Below are 14,267 nucleotides of genomic sequence, written 5' to 3'. Positions count from 1 at the left end.
AATAATAATAATAATAATAATAATAATAATAATAATAATAATAATAATAATAATAATAATAATAATAATAATAATAATAATAATAATAATAATAATAATAATAATAATAATAATAATAATAATAATAATAATAATAATAATAATAATAATATGAGAAAACATGTCACCTGGAAGAGAGCAATTAAGGGTCCATTTCCAAAGGGCAAGTTTTGCATTCAGAGCAGCCCCAGTGTCTCTGCAGTCGGATGCTGAGGCACATGGTCCCACCCAGGACCCTTCCCCTGCACACCAACAACCATCCCAAAGAGGAACAGGTCCCTGAGACACCTGCCAGGCTCCAGTCCTAGCTGTGTGGTGGGCAAGGCCTGGGGAGCACCAGGAGATGGGGCAGGTAGTGCCAGAGGGAGCAGCCCCACCAGGGCTCCCTGCAGCTCCCAGCACCCCCCCAGCATCAAGCAAGGAGGGCACAGACTTTCCCTCTGGCTCATGGAAGGGCTGGTGCAGGGTATTCCCTCCTCCCCAGTTATCTCTGTGCTCCCAGACATCTCTGCCCATGAGTTGTGCCACTTGCCAGCTGTTGGAAATAATTGCTGTAAATTAATTACGGTTTCACCCCTCTGATCCCTCCCAGCCAATGAATAGAGTGAAAATTAATTGTCAGAGAATATTTCCAGTTCTCTGGCAGTCCCATCCTGGCCACTGGCAGGTTATGGTTTGTGCCCTCAAGCATGAGATGTAATTACCCACAAATGTTATTTTGGATGATAAAAATCACCTTGTTTTTTTCGTAAGTCCAGACAGAGCAGCTGACCCCTCAGATCAGAAGCAGCAGGAGTGAAAAAACCTTGTAATAACATTGGGACAAGCCCGAGTGTTTTCCCAGGTAAACATGATTCTGTCTGGGAGAGAGACTCACATCCCAGAGCTGTTATTGGAAGAAAAACCAAGGAAGCTTCCCCAAAACACCTGTCACTCAGTGTGGCCCTTGTTAAGGATTTTCATGGTGTTAAATAGATTTAACTCTATCAATGGAGAGGATACAGGAGGTTGTGACCAGGGCTGGGTCAGGGGTGGCATCTCCCCTGCTTGGTGGGGTCAGTTCCAGTGCTGAAGAGCACTGGAGCAAACCTAGAGCCTGGCTGGGATGGGGATGGAGATCCTTGCAAAGCCCTGGACAGTTTTGCAAATGAGGTTGTTTTGCAGGATCTGGAGGAGACTCAATAGGAACTTAAGGACTTTGTAGCTGTGCAAGGCAACCTGGGGACTTTGTGAACCTCAGAAATGGCCTTTAAAGCACCCACACACACCTAAACCTGCTTGGTTTTCCAAAATGAGTCCAAGTTGTTGAGACCTTGCCATTACCCTCATTAGGAGACTGATTGTAATTAAAAACAAGTTGACTCCAGAACACCCCAGGTTTTAGCAGAGGTCCTGGCTTAACCACCACAATTTCATCAAGCAGAGACCCCCAAAACCAAAGCAACTCCAGGGGGGCTCCCTAGGCAAGGGCACAATGAAACCAATCACACCAGGTTACAAGAGCTGTGATGAGCACCCTTAGCTGAGCTGTATAAACTTTCACACCATCTTATTTTTCCTCACTCAAATCTTGTTCGTTTTTTTTACCTATTATTACTACTACCACTATTATTATTATTATTTTTCATTGTGCAGTTATTAGTTGCAATTGCTCTTAAGGGTCCATTTCCAAAGGGCAAGTTTTGCATTCAGAGCAGCCCCAGTGTCTCTGCAGTCGGATGCTGAGGCACATGGTCCCACCCAGGACCCTTCCCCTGCACACCAACAACCATCCCAAAGAGGAACAGGTCCCTGAGACACCTGCCAGGCTCCAGTCCTAGCTGTGTGGTGGGCAAGGCCTGGGGAGCACCAGGAGATGGGGCAGGTAGTGCCAGAGGGAGCAGCCCCACCAGGGCTCCCTGCAGCTCCCAGCACCCCCCCAGCATCAAGCAAGGAGGGCACAGACTTTCCCTCTGGCTCATGGAAGGGCTGGTGCAGGGTATTCCCTCCTCCCCCGTTATCTCTGTGCTCCCAGACATCTCTGCCCATGAGTTGTGCCACTTGCCAGCTGTTGGAAATAATTGCTGTAAATTAATTACGGTTTCACCCCTCTGATCCCTCCCAGCCAATGAATAGAGTGAAAATTAATTGTCAGAGAATATTTCCAGTTCTCTGGCAGTCCCATCCTGGCCACTGGCAGGTTATGGTTTGTGCCCTCAAGCATGAGATGTAATTACCCACAAATGTTATTTTGGATGATAAAAATCACCTTGTTTTTTTCGTAAGTCCAGACAGAGCAGCTGACCCCTCAGATCAGAAGCAGCAGGAGTGAAAAAACCTTGTAATAACATTGGGACAAGCCCGAGTGTTTTCCCAGGTAAACATGATTCTGTCTGGGAGAGAGACTCACATCCCAGAGCTGTTATTGGAAGAAAAACCAAGGAAGCTTCCCCAAAACACCTGTCACTCAGTGTGGCCCTTGTTAAGGATTTTCATGGTGTTAAATAGATTTAACTCTATCAATGGAGAGGATACAGGAGGTTGTGACCAGGGCTGGGTCAGGGGTGGCATCTCCCCTGCTTGGTGGGGTCAGTTCCAGTGCTGAAGAGCACTGGAGCAAACCTAGAGCCTGGCTGGGATGGGGATGGAGATCCTTGCAAAGCCCTGGACAATTTTGCAAATGAGGTTGTTTTGCAGGATCTGGAGGAGACTCAATAGGAACTTAAGGACTTTGTAGCTGTGCAAGGCAACCTGGGGACTTTGTGAACCTCAGAAATGGCCTTTAAAGCACCCACACACACCTAAACCTGCTTGGTTTTCCAAAATGAGTCCAAGTTGTTGAGACCTTGCCATTACCCTCATTAGGAGACTGATTGTAATTAAAAACAAGTTGACTCCAGAACACCCCAGGTTTTAGCAGAGGTCCTGGCTTAACCACCACAATTTCATCAAGCAGAGACCCCCAAAACCAAAGCAACTCCAGGGGGGGCTCCCTAGGCAAGGGCACAATGAAACCAATCACACCAGGTTACAAGAGCTGTGATGAGCACCCTTAGCTGAGCTGTATAAACTTTCACACCATCTTATTTTTCCTCACTCAAATCTTGTTCGTTTTTTTTACCTATTATTACTACTACCACTATTATTATTATTATTTTTCATTGTGCAGTTATTAGTTGCAATTGCTCTCCAACTTCCCTTTGGCATGGAGCTCTCCTGAAAGCTGCAGGGTTGTTTTTTTTTCTGTGCAGCTTTCACCATTCACAACAGATGTCTAGTTTGTTTAAAATATTCAGCAGCTTAATGATTAATCACTATTATTATTATTATTTTTCATTGTGCAGTTATTAGTTGCAATTGCTCTCCAACTTCCCTTTGGCATGGAGCTCTCCTGAAAGCTGCAGGGTTGTTTTTTTTTCTGTGCAGCTTTCACCATTCACAACAGATGTCTAGTTTGTTTAAAATATTCAGCAGCTTAATGATTAATCAAGTAATTTCACCTACAAAAATATATAATTTTATGCTGTGAGGCTTAGAAATGACATTATCTGCTAGGGGAAAAAAAAGCAAAACAACTTTTTGTGCTCATTAAGAGCCTTAAAAACCAGCTGGGCTTTGGAAAACCAAGACCTTTTATTGTGGTTGTTTTCCCCCCATTCCCTCCCTCCCCAGCAAGGTGGGGAGCAGCTTCCCTGCAGCATCTTGAATCCCTGTCATTGTGCCTCCTCAGAGCAATATCTTGTTTCTTAAGATGTGCTCCACAAGAAGCAAGTCACCTCTGCCACCTTCAGAAAGTCCCTTTTGCAGTATTTCTGCCCAGCAGTGACCCCAGCTCAGCACCCAGAGGAGGCAAAACCCAAGAGCTGGCTCTGCACTCACCAGGACACCTTCCCAGGGATTTGCCCCATGGAGGCACAATCTTGCTGTGGTGCCATTTGTTGGGACAACTTGTCCTCAACGAGGTTTTTGTGATTTGTCCCCAGGGCTTTTTGCCCCTTTGGGCTGAGCAAGGCTGCAGTGTTCTTGGCTGCACCCTCAAGAAACAAGCAACCAGAATATCCTGCCAGGGAGCTGGAGCCCTGCAATATCTAGTTGCTGTGAGGACACTCACAACTGATTTAATAGCATGAGACTCAAAGTGAACTGGTTTATTTAAAGCTTGCAGAGACCAAGGTTTGCCTGGCTAATACAGTCTGACTTTTAGATTGAAGATGTAAATATCCTGGGACTTTGGACAGATTCTTTGGAGGACACACGGCTTGGAGGAGGAAACCAGATTCAAAAATAATACCTGGAATTGTTTCAGCAGGGCTATAACTGATCCTACCAGGACCCACAGAGCAGCCAAAACATGACCATCTGTTTCCGCTCCCCCCTGCCCTCCTGGCTGACTTCAAACCACCCCCTCCAGCCCAAGTTGCACTGAGCATCCCGGGCAGGAAGGACAAGTCAATAAACTGAAAACCAAAAAGGAACACTTCATTTTAGCAGAGGAAGCTGTAGTGATGTGACTCACTCGGTGGTTTTTGAGGCTCCCCCCACACACACCTTTCAGCACCCTCACTTAGAGGTTATTTTTGCATTTGCCCTGTTAGAGCCACTGAGCTCTCCAGCCTCGTGCCACCCCAGAGCATCAGGGTGGTTCAAACAACTCTGAGCTTGTTGCCTGCTGAGCTGGGCACGTTTATGGGTTGGGATGTACAGGAGCATCAGGGATTGTGAACGTCCATTCCCTGATCTCTGGGACAAGCAGATGGGAGACAGGCAGAGTTTTGGCTCCACTCCTCCCTGCTCCTGACCCGCCAGGTCTCCTGCCAGGGACATGCCTGCCCAGCCCTGTCCCTCCAGACGGGACGCGGGGAGGGACATCGCGCTTGTCAGACTCTGTTGCTTCCCTCATTGCTCCTGGGAAACTTGCCCCACCTCCCAGCCTGGGCACGCTTTACAGGCCTGGGCAATGTTTTCTTATTTTGGTTTGGTCACAGAGTCCTGCCCTTGTGGAGCTTGGCAACTGCTTAAGGAAGCCTTCAAAGAAAACCTTGCTCCTATTGAGGTGAAGCTGAAGAGTGTGGGCACACTGGGGACAGCTCGAGCACTAAGTACGTGGTGGAGATTCATCTTACACCAGCTGGTGGGCTTTGGCAGCCCCAGTGGCTGCTGCACACAGGGAAAGGAATCCACGCAGCAGGGGTGCTCCTGCCAGGGCAGCTCGGAGCACACGGGCTCCTGCTCCCACTGCGCTGTTCTGAGCAGCAAGGTGGGTTCATCGGGGAGTTTTGTGCCACCACCTCGAGCTCTATTCCCCATCTGAGCCCACTGAGATGCTGCACTCTCCTTCAGACACAAGGTGAAAACAGACCCCCAGGATGGTCTTTACAGAACCATCCTATATTAAGCCCTCTGTGTGGCCACACTGGCAGCAGGACCAGACTGCAACACAAAGTGATGCCTCAGCACAGGAAACACTCACAGCCCCAGCGCTTCAGCTGAGGGGGATTTTTATTCCTTTTCCATCATCCACTGCTGTAAAGCTGCTCTAAGAGGCAGCTACATCCCCCCACAGGAAGCTGTGTCTCATTAGCAAAGGTAAATAATTCCTCTGAACGTGACAAGTCAGGAGAGCATCTTAAATATGTCAATATCTTGGGGTTTTTTTAATCCCTGCTCCAGAACAGTGTGTTGCAGGAAGAGAAGACAACCCCCCCCAGCACAACTTGGAGCCCTGCCACACCCCTGCTGCTATTTCCCCTTACTCAGGACATCTCCCCCTCTTTGGGAGGAGATAACACCTGGGCAGGTGCCCTCACCCCTCAGTCTGATCCACCCAAGCAAGCCTGAGCACTCCATTAATTTCCCTTGCTCAGTCAGCACAGCTGCAAGGAAGTGAGAAATAACAAAACCGTTGCCATTTGCTCTCCAACCATCCACTGAAACATCCATTTAGTAGCCTCCCAGCTCCAGGGATGGACACAGAACTGGAGCTCAGCAGCCTGGGCTGCAGCCCTTCCTCCTGGCACACACAGAGATGGCAAAAGCCACACGTGGCTCAAGTTAAGGCTGGATCAGAAGCAGCAATTCCAGCACAGCACTTGAGGCTTTCCCATCAGGCAGGTGCCTGTCTGAGATCAAGCTGGTGCTGGACACAGGATGAGTTTTGTCCTGTTTTATCAACTGGCCCCTGCTGCTTTCCTCAGCAGCTTCGGACACAACTCCCACAAGAAGGCTGTGCCTGCAGGAGTCCCCTCTTCTCCCCAAGGCCACCACTGCATCCCCTGAAAAGGAGCCTGGTGCTCAGATCAGCTGCTGGCTGGTTGGTTGGTTTCAGCCCCTCTGCAGGCTGAGCAGCCTCTGCCTTATTTACAGTTGCTACTCACACATTGCCCAGGAGATGGAATTATTTATGTGCTCCTGAGCTTTCCCCAGGCTCTTCAGCACTCTGCCCCCCACTCACTGTGCAAACAGTTGCTCACATTCAGCACGTGTCTCTGAGCTGTGGGGAGGCACCAAGAGCCCATTTTACATCCACAGAATGCAGAAGCTCTAAGCAGCTCCCAGAACTTCTAGTTGCCCAACTGGAAGTGGCAAAGCCCAGATTTTCCAAAGCACCTCATGGTACACAGTGTTTTCCACATTCAAAGTACAGCCATGATTTGCACCCATTTGTACAAGCCAGACCCCCTGCTCTGCTCTGCCCAGGGTAGACACAGAGCACCCTAAAAGCAGGTCACAAGCACTCAGAGACTCCAAGAGATTGCCAGGACAAAGCAAGGCCATGGTACCAGGTCAGTCCCCAGTGCCACAGACACAGGAGCAGCCTCTTCCCACACTGCCACCAGGATTCCCCCAGGCCTGGAACCCAACCAGCTGGTGCAGCCCCCAGCTCTGCATCTCATTTGTTTCAGCCCCCCAGCAGCCAGAACCCCCAGCACAGCCACAGTGCTGTGGCCAATCCCCAAGGCCAGGCAGAGGCACAGAACTGCCAACCACACAGAAAAGATTCACAAGCCAAACTTCCAAACCCATCCGGGCCTTACCTTGCACGCTGGCTGTACTCAGGAGGACCAGCCCTTGCAGCCCAGCAGGCTCCTCACCTCCAACCATCACCCCTGAGCAGCTCCAGCTGCTTTATCTCCTCCTCCCCCTGCCAGGTGAATCTGCTTCCCTGATGAGGGTCCCACCACAGCTAAGCCCATTGTCCTACCCATCCCTCTCCCTCCCCAGTCCTCTGGGTTTGGAGTCTGACAGGGAGGTAAAGCAACATCAAAGAGATGCTTCACGTGCCAAACAGATTTGCAGTGTGTTGCAGAGGGGTTTTTTGCAGATGGTACCTACTGTAACACAGCCCCACGTCACCCCCAAGGCAGGTCTGACCCACACACTCCTGCAGGCAGGAGCTGTAGGGTTTTAACACCCCAATGGATGAGCAATAAACCCAGTGACACAGCTGACCCTGATGCTCCACCTCCAACATTTGGTGCATGACCTTGATGACAAGTCCTTAGTGCAGCTCAGCACATGTGCAGGTGTGACTGTGTCCTTGCAAAGCATGCAAGCTTGGCTGTGCACTGTCACTCGTGGGTAATATAGGATGCTTGGACCTTTTCTCCCGTTGCCCAGGCATGCAGGCAATGACTGATGTAGGAGTGGACGTTGTCACCTGGATGGGTGAGCCATCCCTCCCACTGTGGTCCCTGCAGGCAGCCAAAGATCACTGCCCCTCCTGCCTGCAGCAAGGGGAGGCAGGATGGCCTGGGAAGTGCCCAGACAAGGAGCAAGTGGCTGGGGATGGTGTTTAGGCTGTGGGAGTCCCTGGTCCCTTCAGGGCACAGAGCCACCTGCCCTGTTCCCTTCCCCATCCCCTGTCAGCTCAGCTTCTGGAGAGTTTGAGTAGGTTGAGCTGAGGAGACACCAGCAGTGGTCATCACAAAGGGCCTTCCAAAGGAAACAGCTCAGCCTTGCTCACAGCCAAGGCAAATCCTTATCTTTTTGTCTTAAATTCCTGCTTAGAAACAGCTTCACCCAGAGCCAGACCCCTGGCACACCCCAGGTCAGCCCAGCAATTAAGGTTTGACACGAGCAGCTACAACCAAGGCCCAGTAACGGTGTGAGCTCAGCCACGTGCCCGTGATGCCCACACGATGCCCAGGTGATGCCTCCTCCTCTCGTGACCACTGTTGTTGTTCCAGGAGAACCCGTACCTGTGCAGCGATGAGTGCGACGCCTCCAACCCCGACCTGGCCCACCCACCCAAACTCATGTTTGACAGTGAGGACGAGGGCCTGGCCACGTACTGGCAGAGCGTGACCTGGCGCCGGTACCCGGAGCCACTTCTGGCCAACATCACCCTGTCCTGGAACAAGAGCATCGAGCTGACAGACGACATCGTGATAACCTTTGAGTACGGCCGCCCCACCATCATGATGCTGGAGAAGTCTCTGGACAATGGGAGAACTTGGCACCCCTACCAATATTATGCAGACGACTGCATGGAAGCCTTCAGCATGCCAGCACGGAGGGTCCGGGACCTCTCCACCACCAGTGCCAACAGGGTGCTCTGCACGGAGGAGTATTCCCGCTGGGCAGGCTCCAAAAAGGAGAAGAACGTCCGGTTCGAGGTGCGGGATCGCTTTGCCATCTTCGCTGGCCCCGACCTCAAGAACACAGACAACTTGTACACCCGGCTGGAGAGCGCCAAGGGGCTCAAGGACTTCTTCACCATCACTGACCTGAGGATGAGGCTGCTGAGACCGGCCCTTGGGGGCACCTACGTGCAGAGGGAGAACTTGTACAAGTACTTCTATGCTGTCTCCAACATTGAAGTCACCGGCAGGTAACGGCTGCTGTATTTCTTGGGGCATCTCTTCTCAGAGGGATGAGAAGAGGGTTACTGCTAGAAAACTAGGCCATCAGCCTTTCTGTCCACCCGTAAGATTATCAGTGTTTCTCCTTCCAATGCTCTTTCTCCCCGGCCAGGGCAGCAGTGGTGATAACACAGGTGTGTCCTTGCAGGGAATGGCAGGGACACCTCCTGGGCTGTGTCTGGGAGGAGGGCTGTGTCCTCCTGGAGCTGGCACGGGGGGAGCTGGGACACAGCTCAGGTGGATGGGCAGGGTCTGAGTTCCCTCTCAGATACCTTGGCCCCAGCTGTGCAGACACAACCAGCCTCTGCCCAAAAATCTCAGGGGTGATGCTGGTGGGCCTGGGGGGTGAAGAATGAGGCTTGTCCCACTAAAGTCCAATTCACTGCCAGTCCTGAGTCAGTCCTGCACCCCCAGAGCAGCCTCTGCTCCCACAGACCCAGTTTGGGGTGTGTGACCCCCCTGACCCATCTGGGGCAGGGAAAGGCAGGAGGGAGTTTGTTTCTCCTGTTGTTTTTTGTTTTGCCTTTCTCCATACGATGCCACGTGTCACATTACAACCGAAAAAGCAAAGTCAGGTGGAAAAGTGCCGAGATGGCTGATTTCCCTTCCAGCCTGTGTGAGACTCAGAGGCGAGAGGGGAACCATCTCCCCTCGCTAACAAGACTCATCACAGCAACAGAGGAGCCGTTTGTCTCAGTTCCAGCCCGTTCCCTTCACAGACTTTGCAAGCAAACCTGTTTTTCAGGTGCCAGGGAGGCTGGTGTGGAACAGGCTCCGGGGGGAAGGGAGATGCAGGGAGAGGAGCTGCAGCTGGCAGGGGGGTTGGTCTCCCTTGGTACAACTGCCTGTCTGGGATGAGCAGCCACAGCTCACCTGGTAGCTCTTCTGGACACCCACCCCCCCAGGATTGCTCAGAGAGGAGCCCGGGAAGCTGAGGCACCTGCAGAGGTGTGGAGAGGAGCACCTCTGTGACTGGGTGTCACTGCAGTTTGCTGCTGTATAAATACGTGCACAGAGACATTTTACACCTGCCCATAAGAGGTATTGGCAGGTGGGCTAAACATCCAGGGTCCACAGACCTCTCAGGAGGGGGAAAGGGAGCAAAGCAGGGAGGCTGAAAGGAAAGCAGGCGAGAGGAAAGGCCAGCACGTTGCCTTCCCCACTGCCACCACTGTCAGTCCTGCCCTGCCCCATTCCCCCCCAGCTGGCCAAGCTGCCCGCAGGGACACTCAGCCTTCCTGCCTGCCCTGTGCAGGATGTGTCACTTCAGTCCTTTGGGCTTCTAGCTGTGCTGCTGGGATCCTCCACAAACCAGGGCCTTGCAGCTTGTCAGCTGATTTCTTCTTCCCCACCACCAGTCCCCCAGCAGGTTTTGAACCCAGTAGCCAAGTTTAATACCATTTAATAGCAGCAGAATTTGTTTCAAGAGATAAAATCCCTAAAAACTGTGAAAAGAGGCAATCAGGGCAGGGGAGGAAAACCCTGGGGAGAGGGGGGCACAACCTCCATGAGACACCAGAGAATCCACAGCTGCCAGCACGCTGGGCACAGGGCAGGGAAGGGTGACTGGCTGAGGAGCTGTGGATAAGTGGTGTACAAGGTGGAGAAGCTTCATGGGAATTAACTCTGCTCCTGTGATTATGCCAGTCCTGGCAAGCGGGGTTTTATTTCCTGGAAAACAATCTAATTCCAGCTGTAAGCAAAGCCAGTTGCAGTGCAGGGACTAGGACCAAATTAAATCTTGTGTATGGCTCAACAAGCAGAGGGTTATTGAGAGGAGAAATCAATGTGAGCCTGACAGGAGGGTGGTGTGGGCAAGGGGGGAGGCAGGGCTGGAGATGGACGGAGCCTCTTCCAGGATATGGGAACCACCATGTTAGAGGAACAGGAGGAAAGTGTCTAGCTAACATGGGGAGTGGTGTTAGGGCATCACTTCATGGTTATGAAGAAATGAAGGCTCAAAGGCAAAAAGCAGCCAGAAAATCCCAGCTGGAGAGCAGAGGAGCAGTGACTGAGAGATGTGAGCAGCCCTAAGAGGCTGGAGGAGCTGGGCTGTGAGGAGTGGCCCTGGGGGAGCAGTGTGTGCCATCAGAGGAGCAATACCTGGCACCCCCTGTACCCCTCTACGGCTCCAGGATTTGGGCAGGCAGCTGGCAGAGCCTGCAGGGCACTAAGACACATGGCAGCTCATTTCCAGCTGATGTTCATGGTCAAGCAAAGAGTGAAACACTTTGCTCTCAGAGCAGAGCTGGAGCCTGGGTGGTTTCTCACATCACAGCCTTAACTGGTGGGTTCAGAGAGATTCCTCTGACACCCCTGAACCACTTGCTCCTGGGACCCCATCCAGGTGTACCCCATCCTCTGCTTCCCACAAAGGAAAACCCCTCACTGTGATCTCCCAGAGCTTTTTGGAAAAGCAGAAAGAGCCAAAGCAAAGGACGTGGGGAAAAGGGGAAGAAGTCTCTTGCCGGGGCAGTCAAGAGTTTGCCAGGATCTCCAGAGGGTCTGATGGATCCTGAGAGTCACTGCCCCCTTCCTGGGCGCTGGTGCTTCAAGGTCTCCTCTGCCAGCTTCATTTGTGTCCCCTCCTCCCACAGCCTCAGCCAGGTCCGTTTCTCTGTTCATGGCTGACAGTTTATTTTTACTCACTTTCTCCTTCTCGGTATCTTTTCTGGTTTCGTTGTTTGGTGGTTGGGCTGACAGTTTATTTTTACTCACTTTCTCCTCAGTATCTTTTCTGGTTTCGTTGTTTGGTGGTGTTTTTTTTTCTTTTTCCATCCTGTCTCTATTGATCTGCAGAGTAACTGGAGATGCAGGGGAGTCAAGACAGGAATAGACACGAGCAAGCCCTTGCCCTGTGTGCTGGTGTGTGTGCCAGGCAGGGTGGGGAAGGGAAGCGGAAAGACTTTTCCCCGCAGATTCTCTCTTCACCGCTTCATTTTCTCCTCAGTGCAGGGACGAGCTCTGTCTTCTTCTCAGGAATGGGTGAATGAGCCTTTCCTGGCTGCCAGGGCTGCTGGCTGGCCTGGTGAAAGCCACCTCTTTCCATTACACACCGAGTCTCTCTGGAGTAATTTCTTCCCCTCGGTCGCGTCAGTCCCCGCAGCGCTCGGCAGGTCACGCTCTGTCACAGAGACGTTAATCAGCTGTAATTGAAGCTAATGTGCCATGGCCAGGACATGTGGATCCAGTTAGGAGAAATCAGATTGAGCAGAAGTGAATCAATTTTAGGTGATTATAAAGATTTCTCTCCTTCGTCCTCCCATGCCCTGCTGCATGCTCTGTCTGTCTGTCTCTCTGTCCATCCTGCCAGTGCTGAGCAGTCCCCAGAGAAGGGAAGGAGGAGGGAGCAGTACTGGCCAGGGCAGCTGCTCCTCAGCAGGGCCTCATCTCAAGCTTTGCCCAGGCCAAAGAGGCACCAACCAGATTATGAAATTTCCAGTGTTTTGACAGCATTTCCCTTCCTCCCTTCAGCAATTGCCTTTTGGAGGGTTTCCTTAGCACCTCAGCCAGGATCAGGCACTCAGACCTGAAGGATCAAGGCAGCCCCCCCAAGTACCTCCTCCAATAAATCAGGCAGGTTCATCATCAGGGGTACCCACTTGCAAGGGATGCACTTTTCTGCCTTCTCGGTGACTCTCAAAATGTGCTGCTCAATGCTTTATTGCTGTTCAAGTTGAAGGGTTTCCTGCTCAGCCTGGTGCCTGCATCCTGCCCGTGTCCTCCAGCCCAGCACAGTGATGACAGCTCAGCATCCTTCCCCTGAGGCTGTAGGTCAGCTTGAACCAGGGGTCAAAGAGCAAAGCATGTTGTGGCTGCCACAGGCTCCTTTGCCCTTCTTGGAAATTCCTCCTTCTGGCTCTGTTGATGAAACTGTTGGAGAGCCTCCAGCCACAGATGTTCATGATGTTGAGTTCTGCAACAAAGCAGTGTCTAGAAGGGTTGAAAGGAGGTTTGGTCCTTGGACCCTGTTGTTGAGGGTACTGACCCACTGAGCTCCTTTCCCTGAGGAGCTGGGTGGGACTTTCCAGGCGGTCCATAAAAGGGGACAGACAAGGACCTGGGGTAAAAGATCTGTGGGAGCACAGGCTTCCCCAGCTGAGCTTGCCCAGCCCCAGTGCCAGAGCATCACCTCCAAAACAGCCATGGTTTCACCCAAACACCCCCCAAGAACTACCCCAATGCCCCTGCAGCCTCCAGCCCTGCTCAGCAGCCTTGGGAAGACCACAAAAACCAGGGCAAGCCTTGCCTGCTCCTGGCTCTGCTCCTTCCCCCACAGATCCTGGCAGCCAGACACTGGGTCCCAGGAGGTAACAGCATCCTCGTGTCAAGGACAGCCAAGTCTGTGCCGCGTTCCTCAGCCCGTCCTCACCTCCGTGCTGGGCAGCCCCTGAGAGCTGGATGCCTGAATTTCCCTGGCATTCCTCCAGGCTGGAATGAGCTTGAGTTCAAGCAAAATCTTGCTCTTCATCATATAGTTAAATTAAGTTAATGCTCAGCAACTGTCTGCTTGGCTTTCCTTGAGGTTCGTAAAAGTTTTCACTCCCTCTGCAGCAAGATGGAGGGGAAACCTGCTGGGAGGAGGGAGGGAGGGAGCAAGAAATCCAGAGAGCTCCTCCTTCCCCCAGACACTCGTGACACTTTATCAATAGCCGGAGACAGATGCCCAAGGTTCTATTACCTGCCCCTGGCTTTGGTTTGTGAAGGTTTTTATTTCCCCTCCAATTTTGTTGCCAAGTTGCGTCCGGCCCTGAACAGATAATAGAATTTCATCGATAGACTGAGAAGGTGATGTATGTTAAAGCACTTTATATAAAGAGACTTCTACAGGAGCCCAAATTCAATTTGGCCAATGAACTCAATTGCAGGCATTATTGCATTCCAGGAGAAAGACCAAGAACATTTATACACATTACTCGGCAAATATTTATGTTCCCGGATCCATGTGACGTCCTCTTCACCCTTCCTCCCTTCTGTTGCCCGACCCCCTGATGGGGAAGTTTGGTTTCGTGTTTGCTTTTTAAGACAGCTTTGAATGTAAATAATGTTCCACCAGTCAGCAGGATCTTGACAGCTGGCGAGTGTCAACTTATTTAAAATAAATAGCCTCTCAAATGGGAACAGCCAGCTTAGCGTGCTCTCTCACTTTGGCATCTTTTAAACTGTCTCTTCTTTGTAACCCAAACCTCAAATCATTTCGAAGGGCAGTGAGGAGGGTTCCTCCCCATGGGCAGGACTCATCCATCCCTACCACACGACCAAAAGTGAAAACCCACAGGGAAAAAAAAACACTCACAACAAATCCCTCTGACCTAACCCAGGGTGGTTTGTGGGGTTTTTTTTCATTTTTGGTTCTGCAAGAAGCAGCAGAACCCAGGAGCCTCTTTC

The 14,267-nt window shown here is 51.5% G+C and overlaps 1 protein-coding gene across 1 annotated transcript in view; it reads left to right on the top strand.

Moving 5' to 3' along the window:
* NTNG2 (netrin G2) overlaps window positions 1-14,267 on the top strand; it is a 56,444-nt gene that overhangs the window by 22,095 nt on the left and 20,082 nt on the right. Inside the window, exon 3 of the mRNA XM_009998981.1 lies at window positions 8,205-8,848. Coding sequence (XP_009997283.1) covers window positions 8,205-8,848 — 644 coding nt within the window. The remainder of the gene's footprint in view (window positions 1-8,204; window positions 8,849-14,267) is intronic.

This window comes from Chaetura pelagica, unplaced genomic scaffold (assembly GCF_000747805.2).
Source record: "Chaetura pelagica isolate M959 unplaced genomic scaffold, ChaPel_1.0 scaffold405, whole genome shotgun sequence".
Classification (NCBI taxonomy): Eukaryota; Metazoa; Chordata; class Aves; order Apodiformes; family Apodidae; genus Chaetura; species Chaetura pelagica.
Note: the sequence above shows the minus strand (reverse complement) of the source record. Positions and strands in the feature narration are given on the sequence as shown.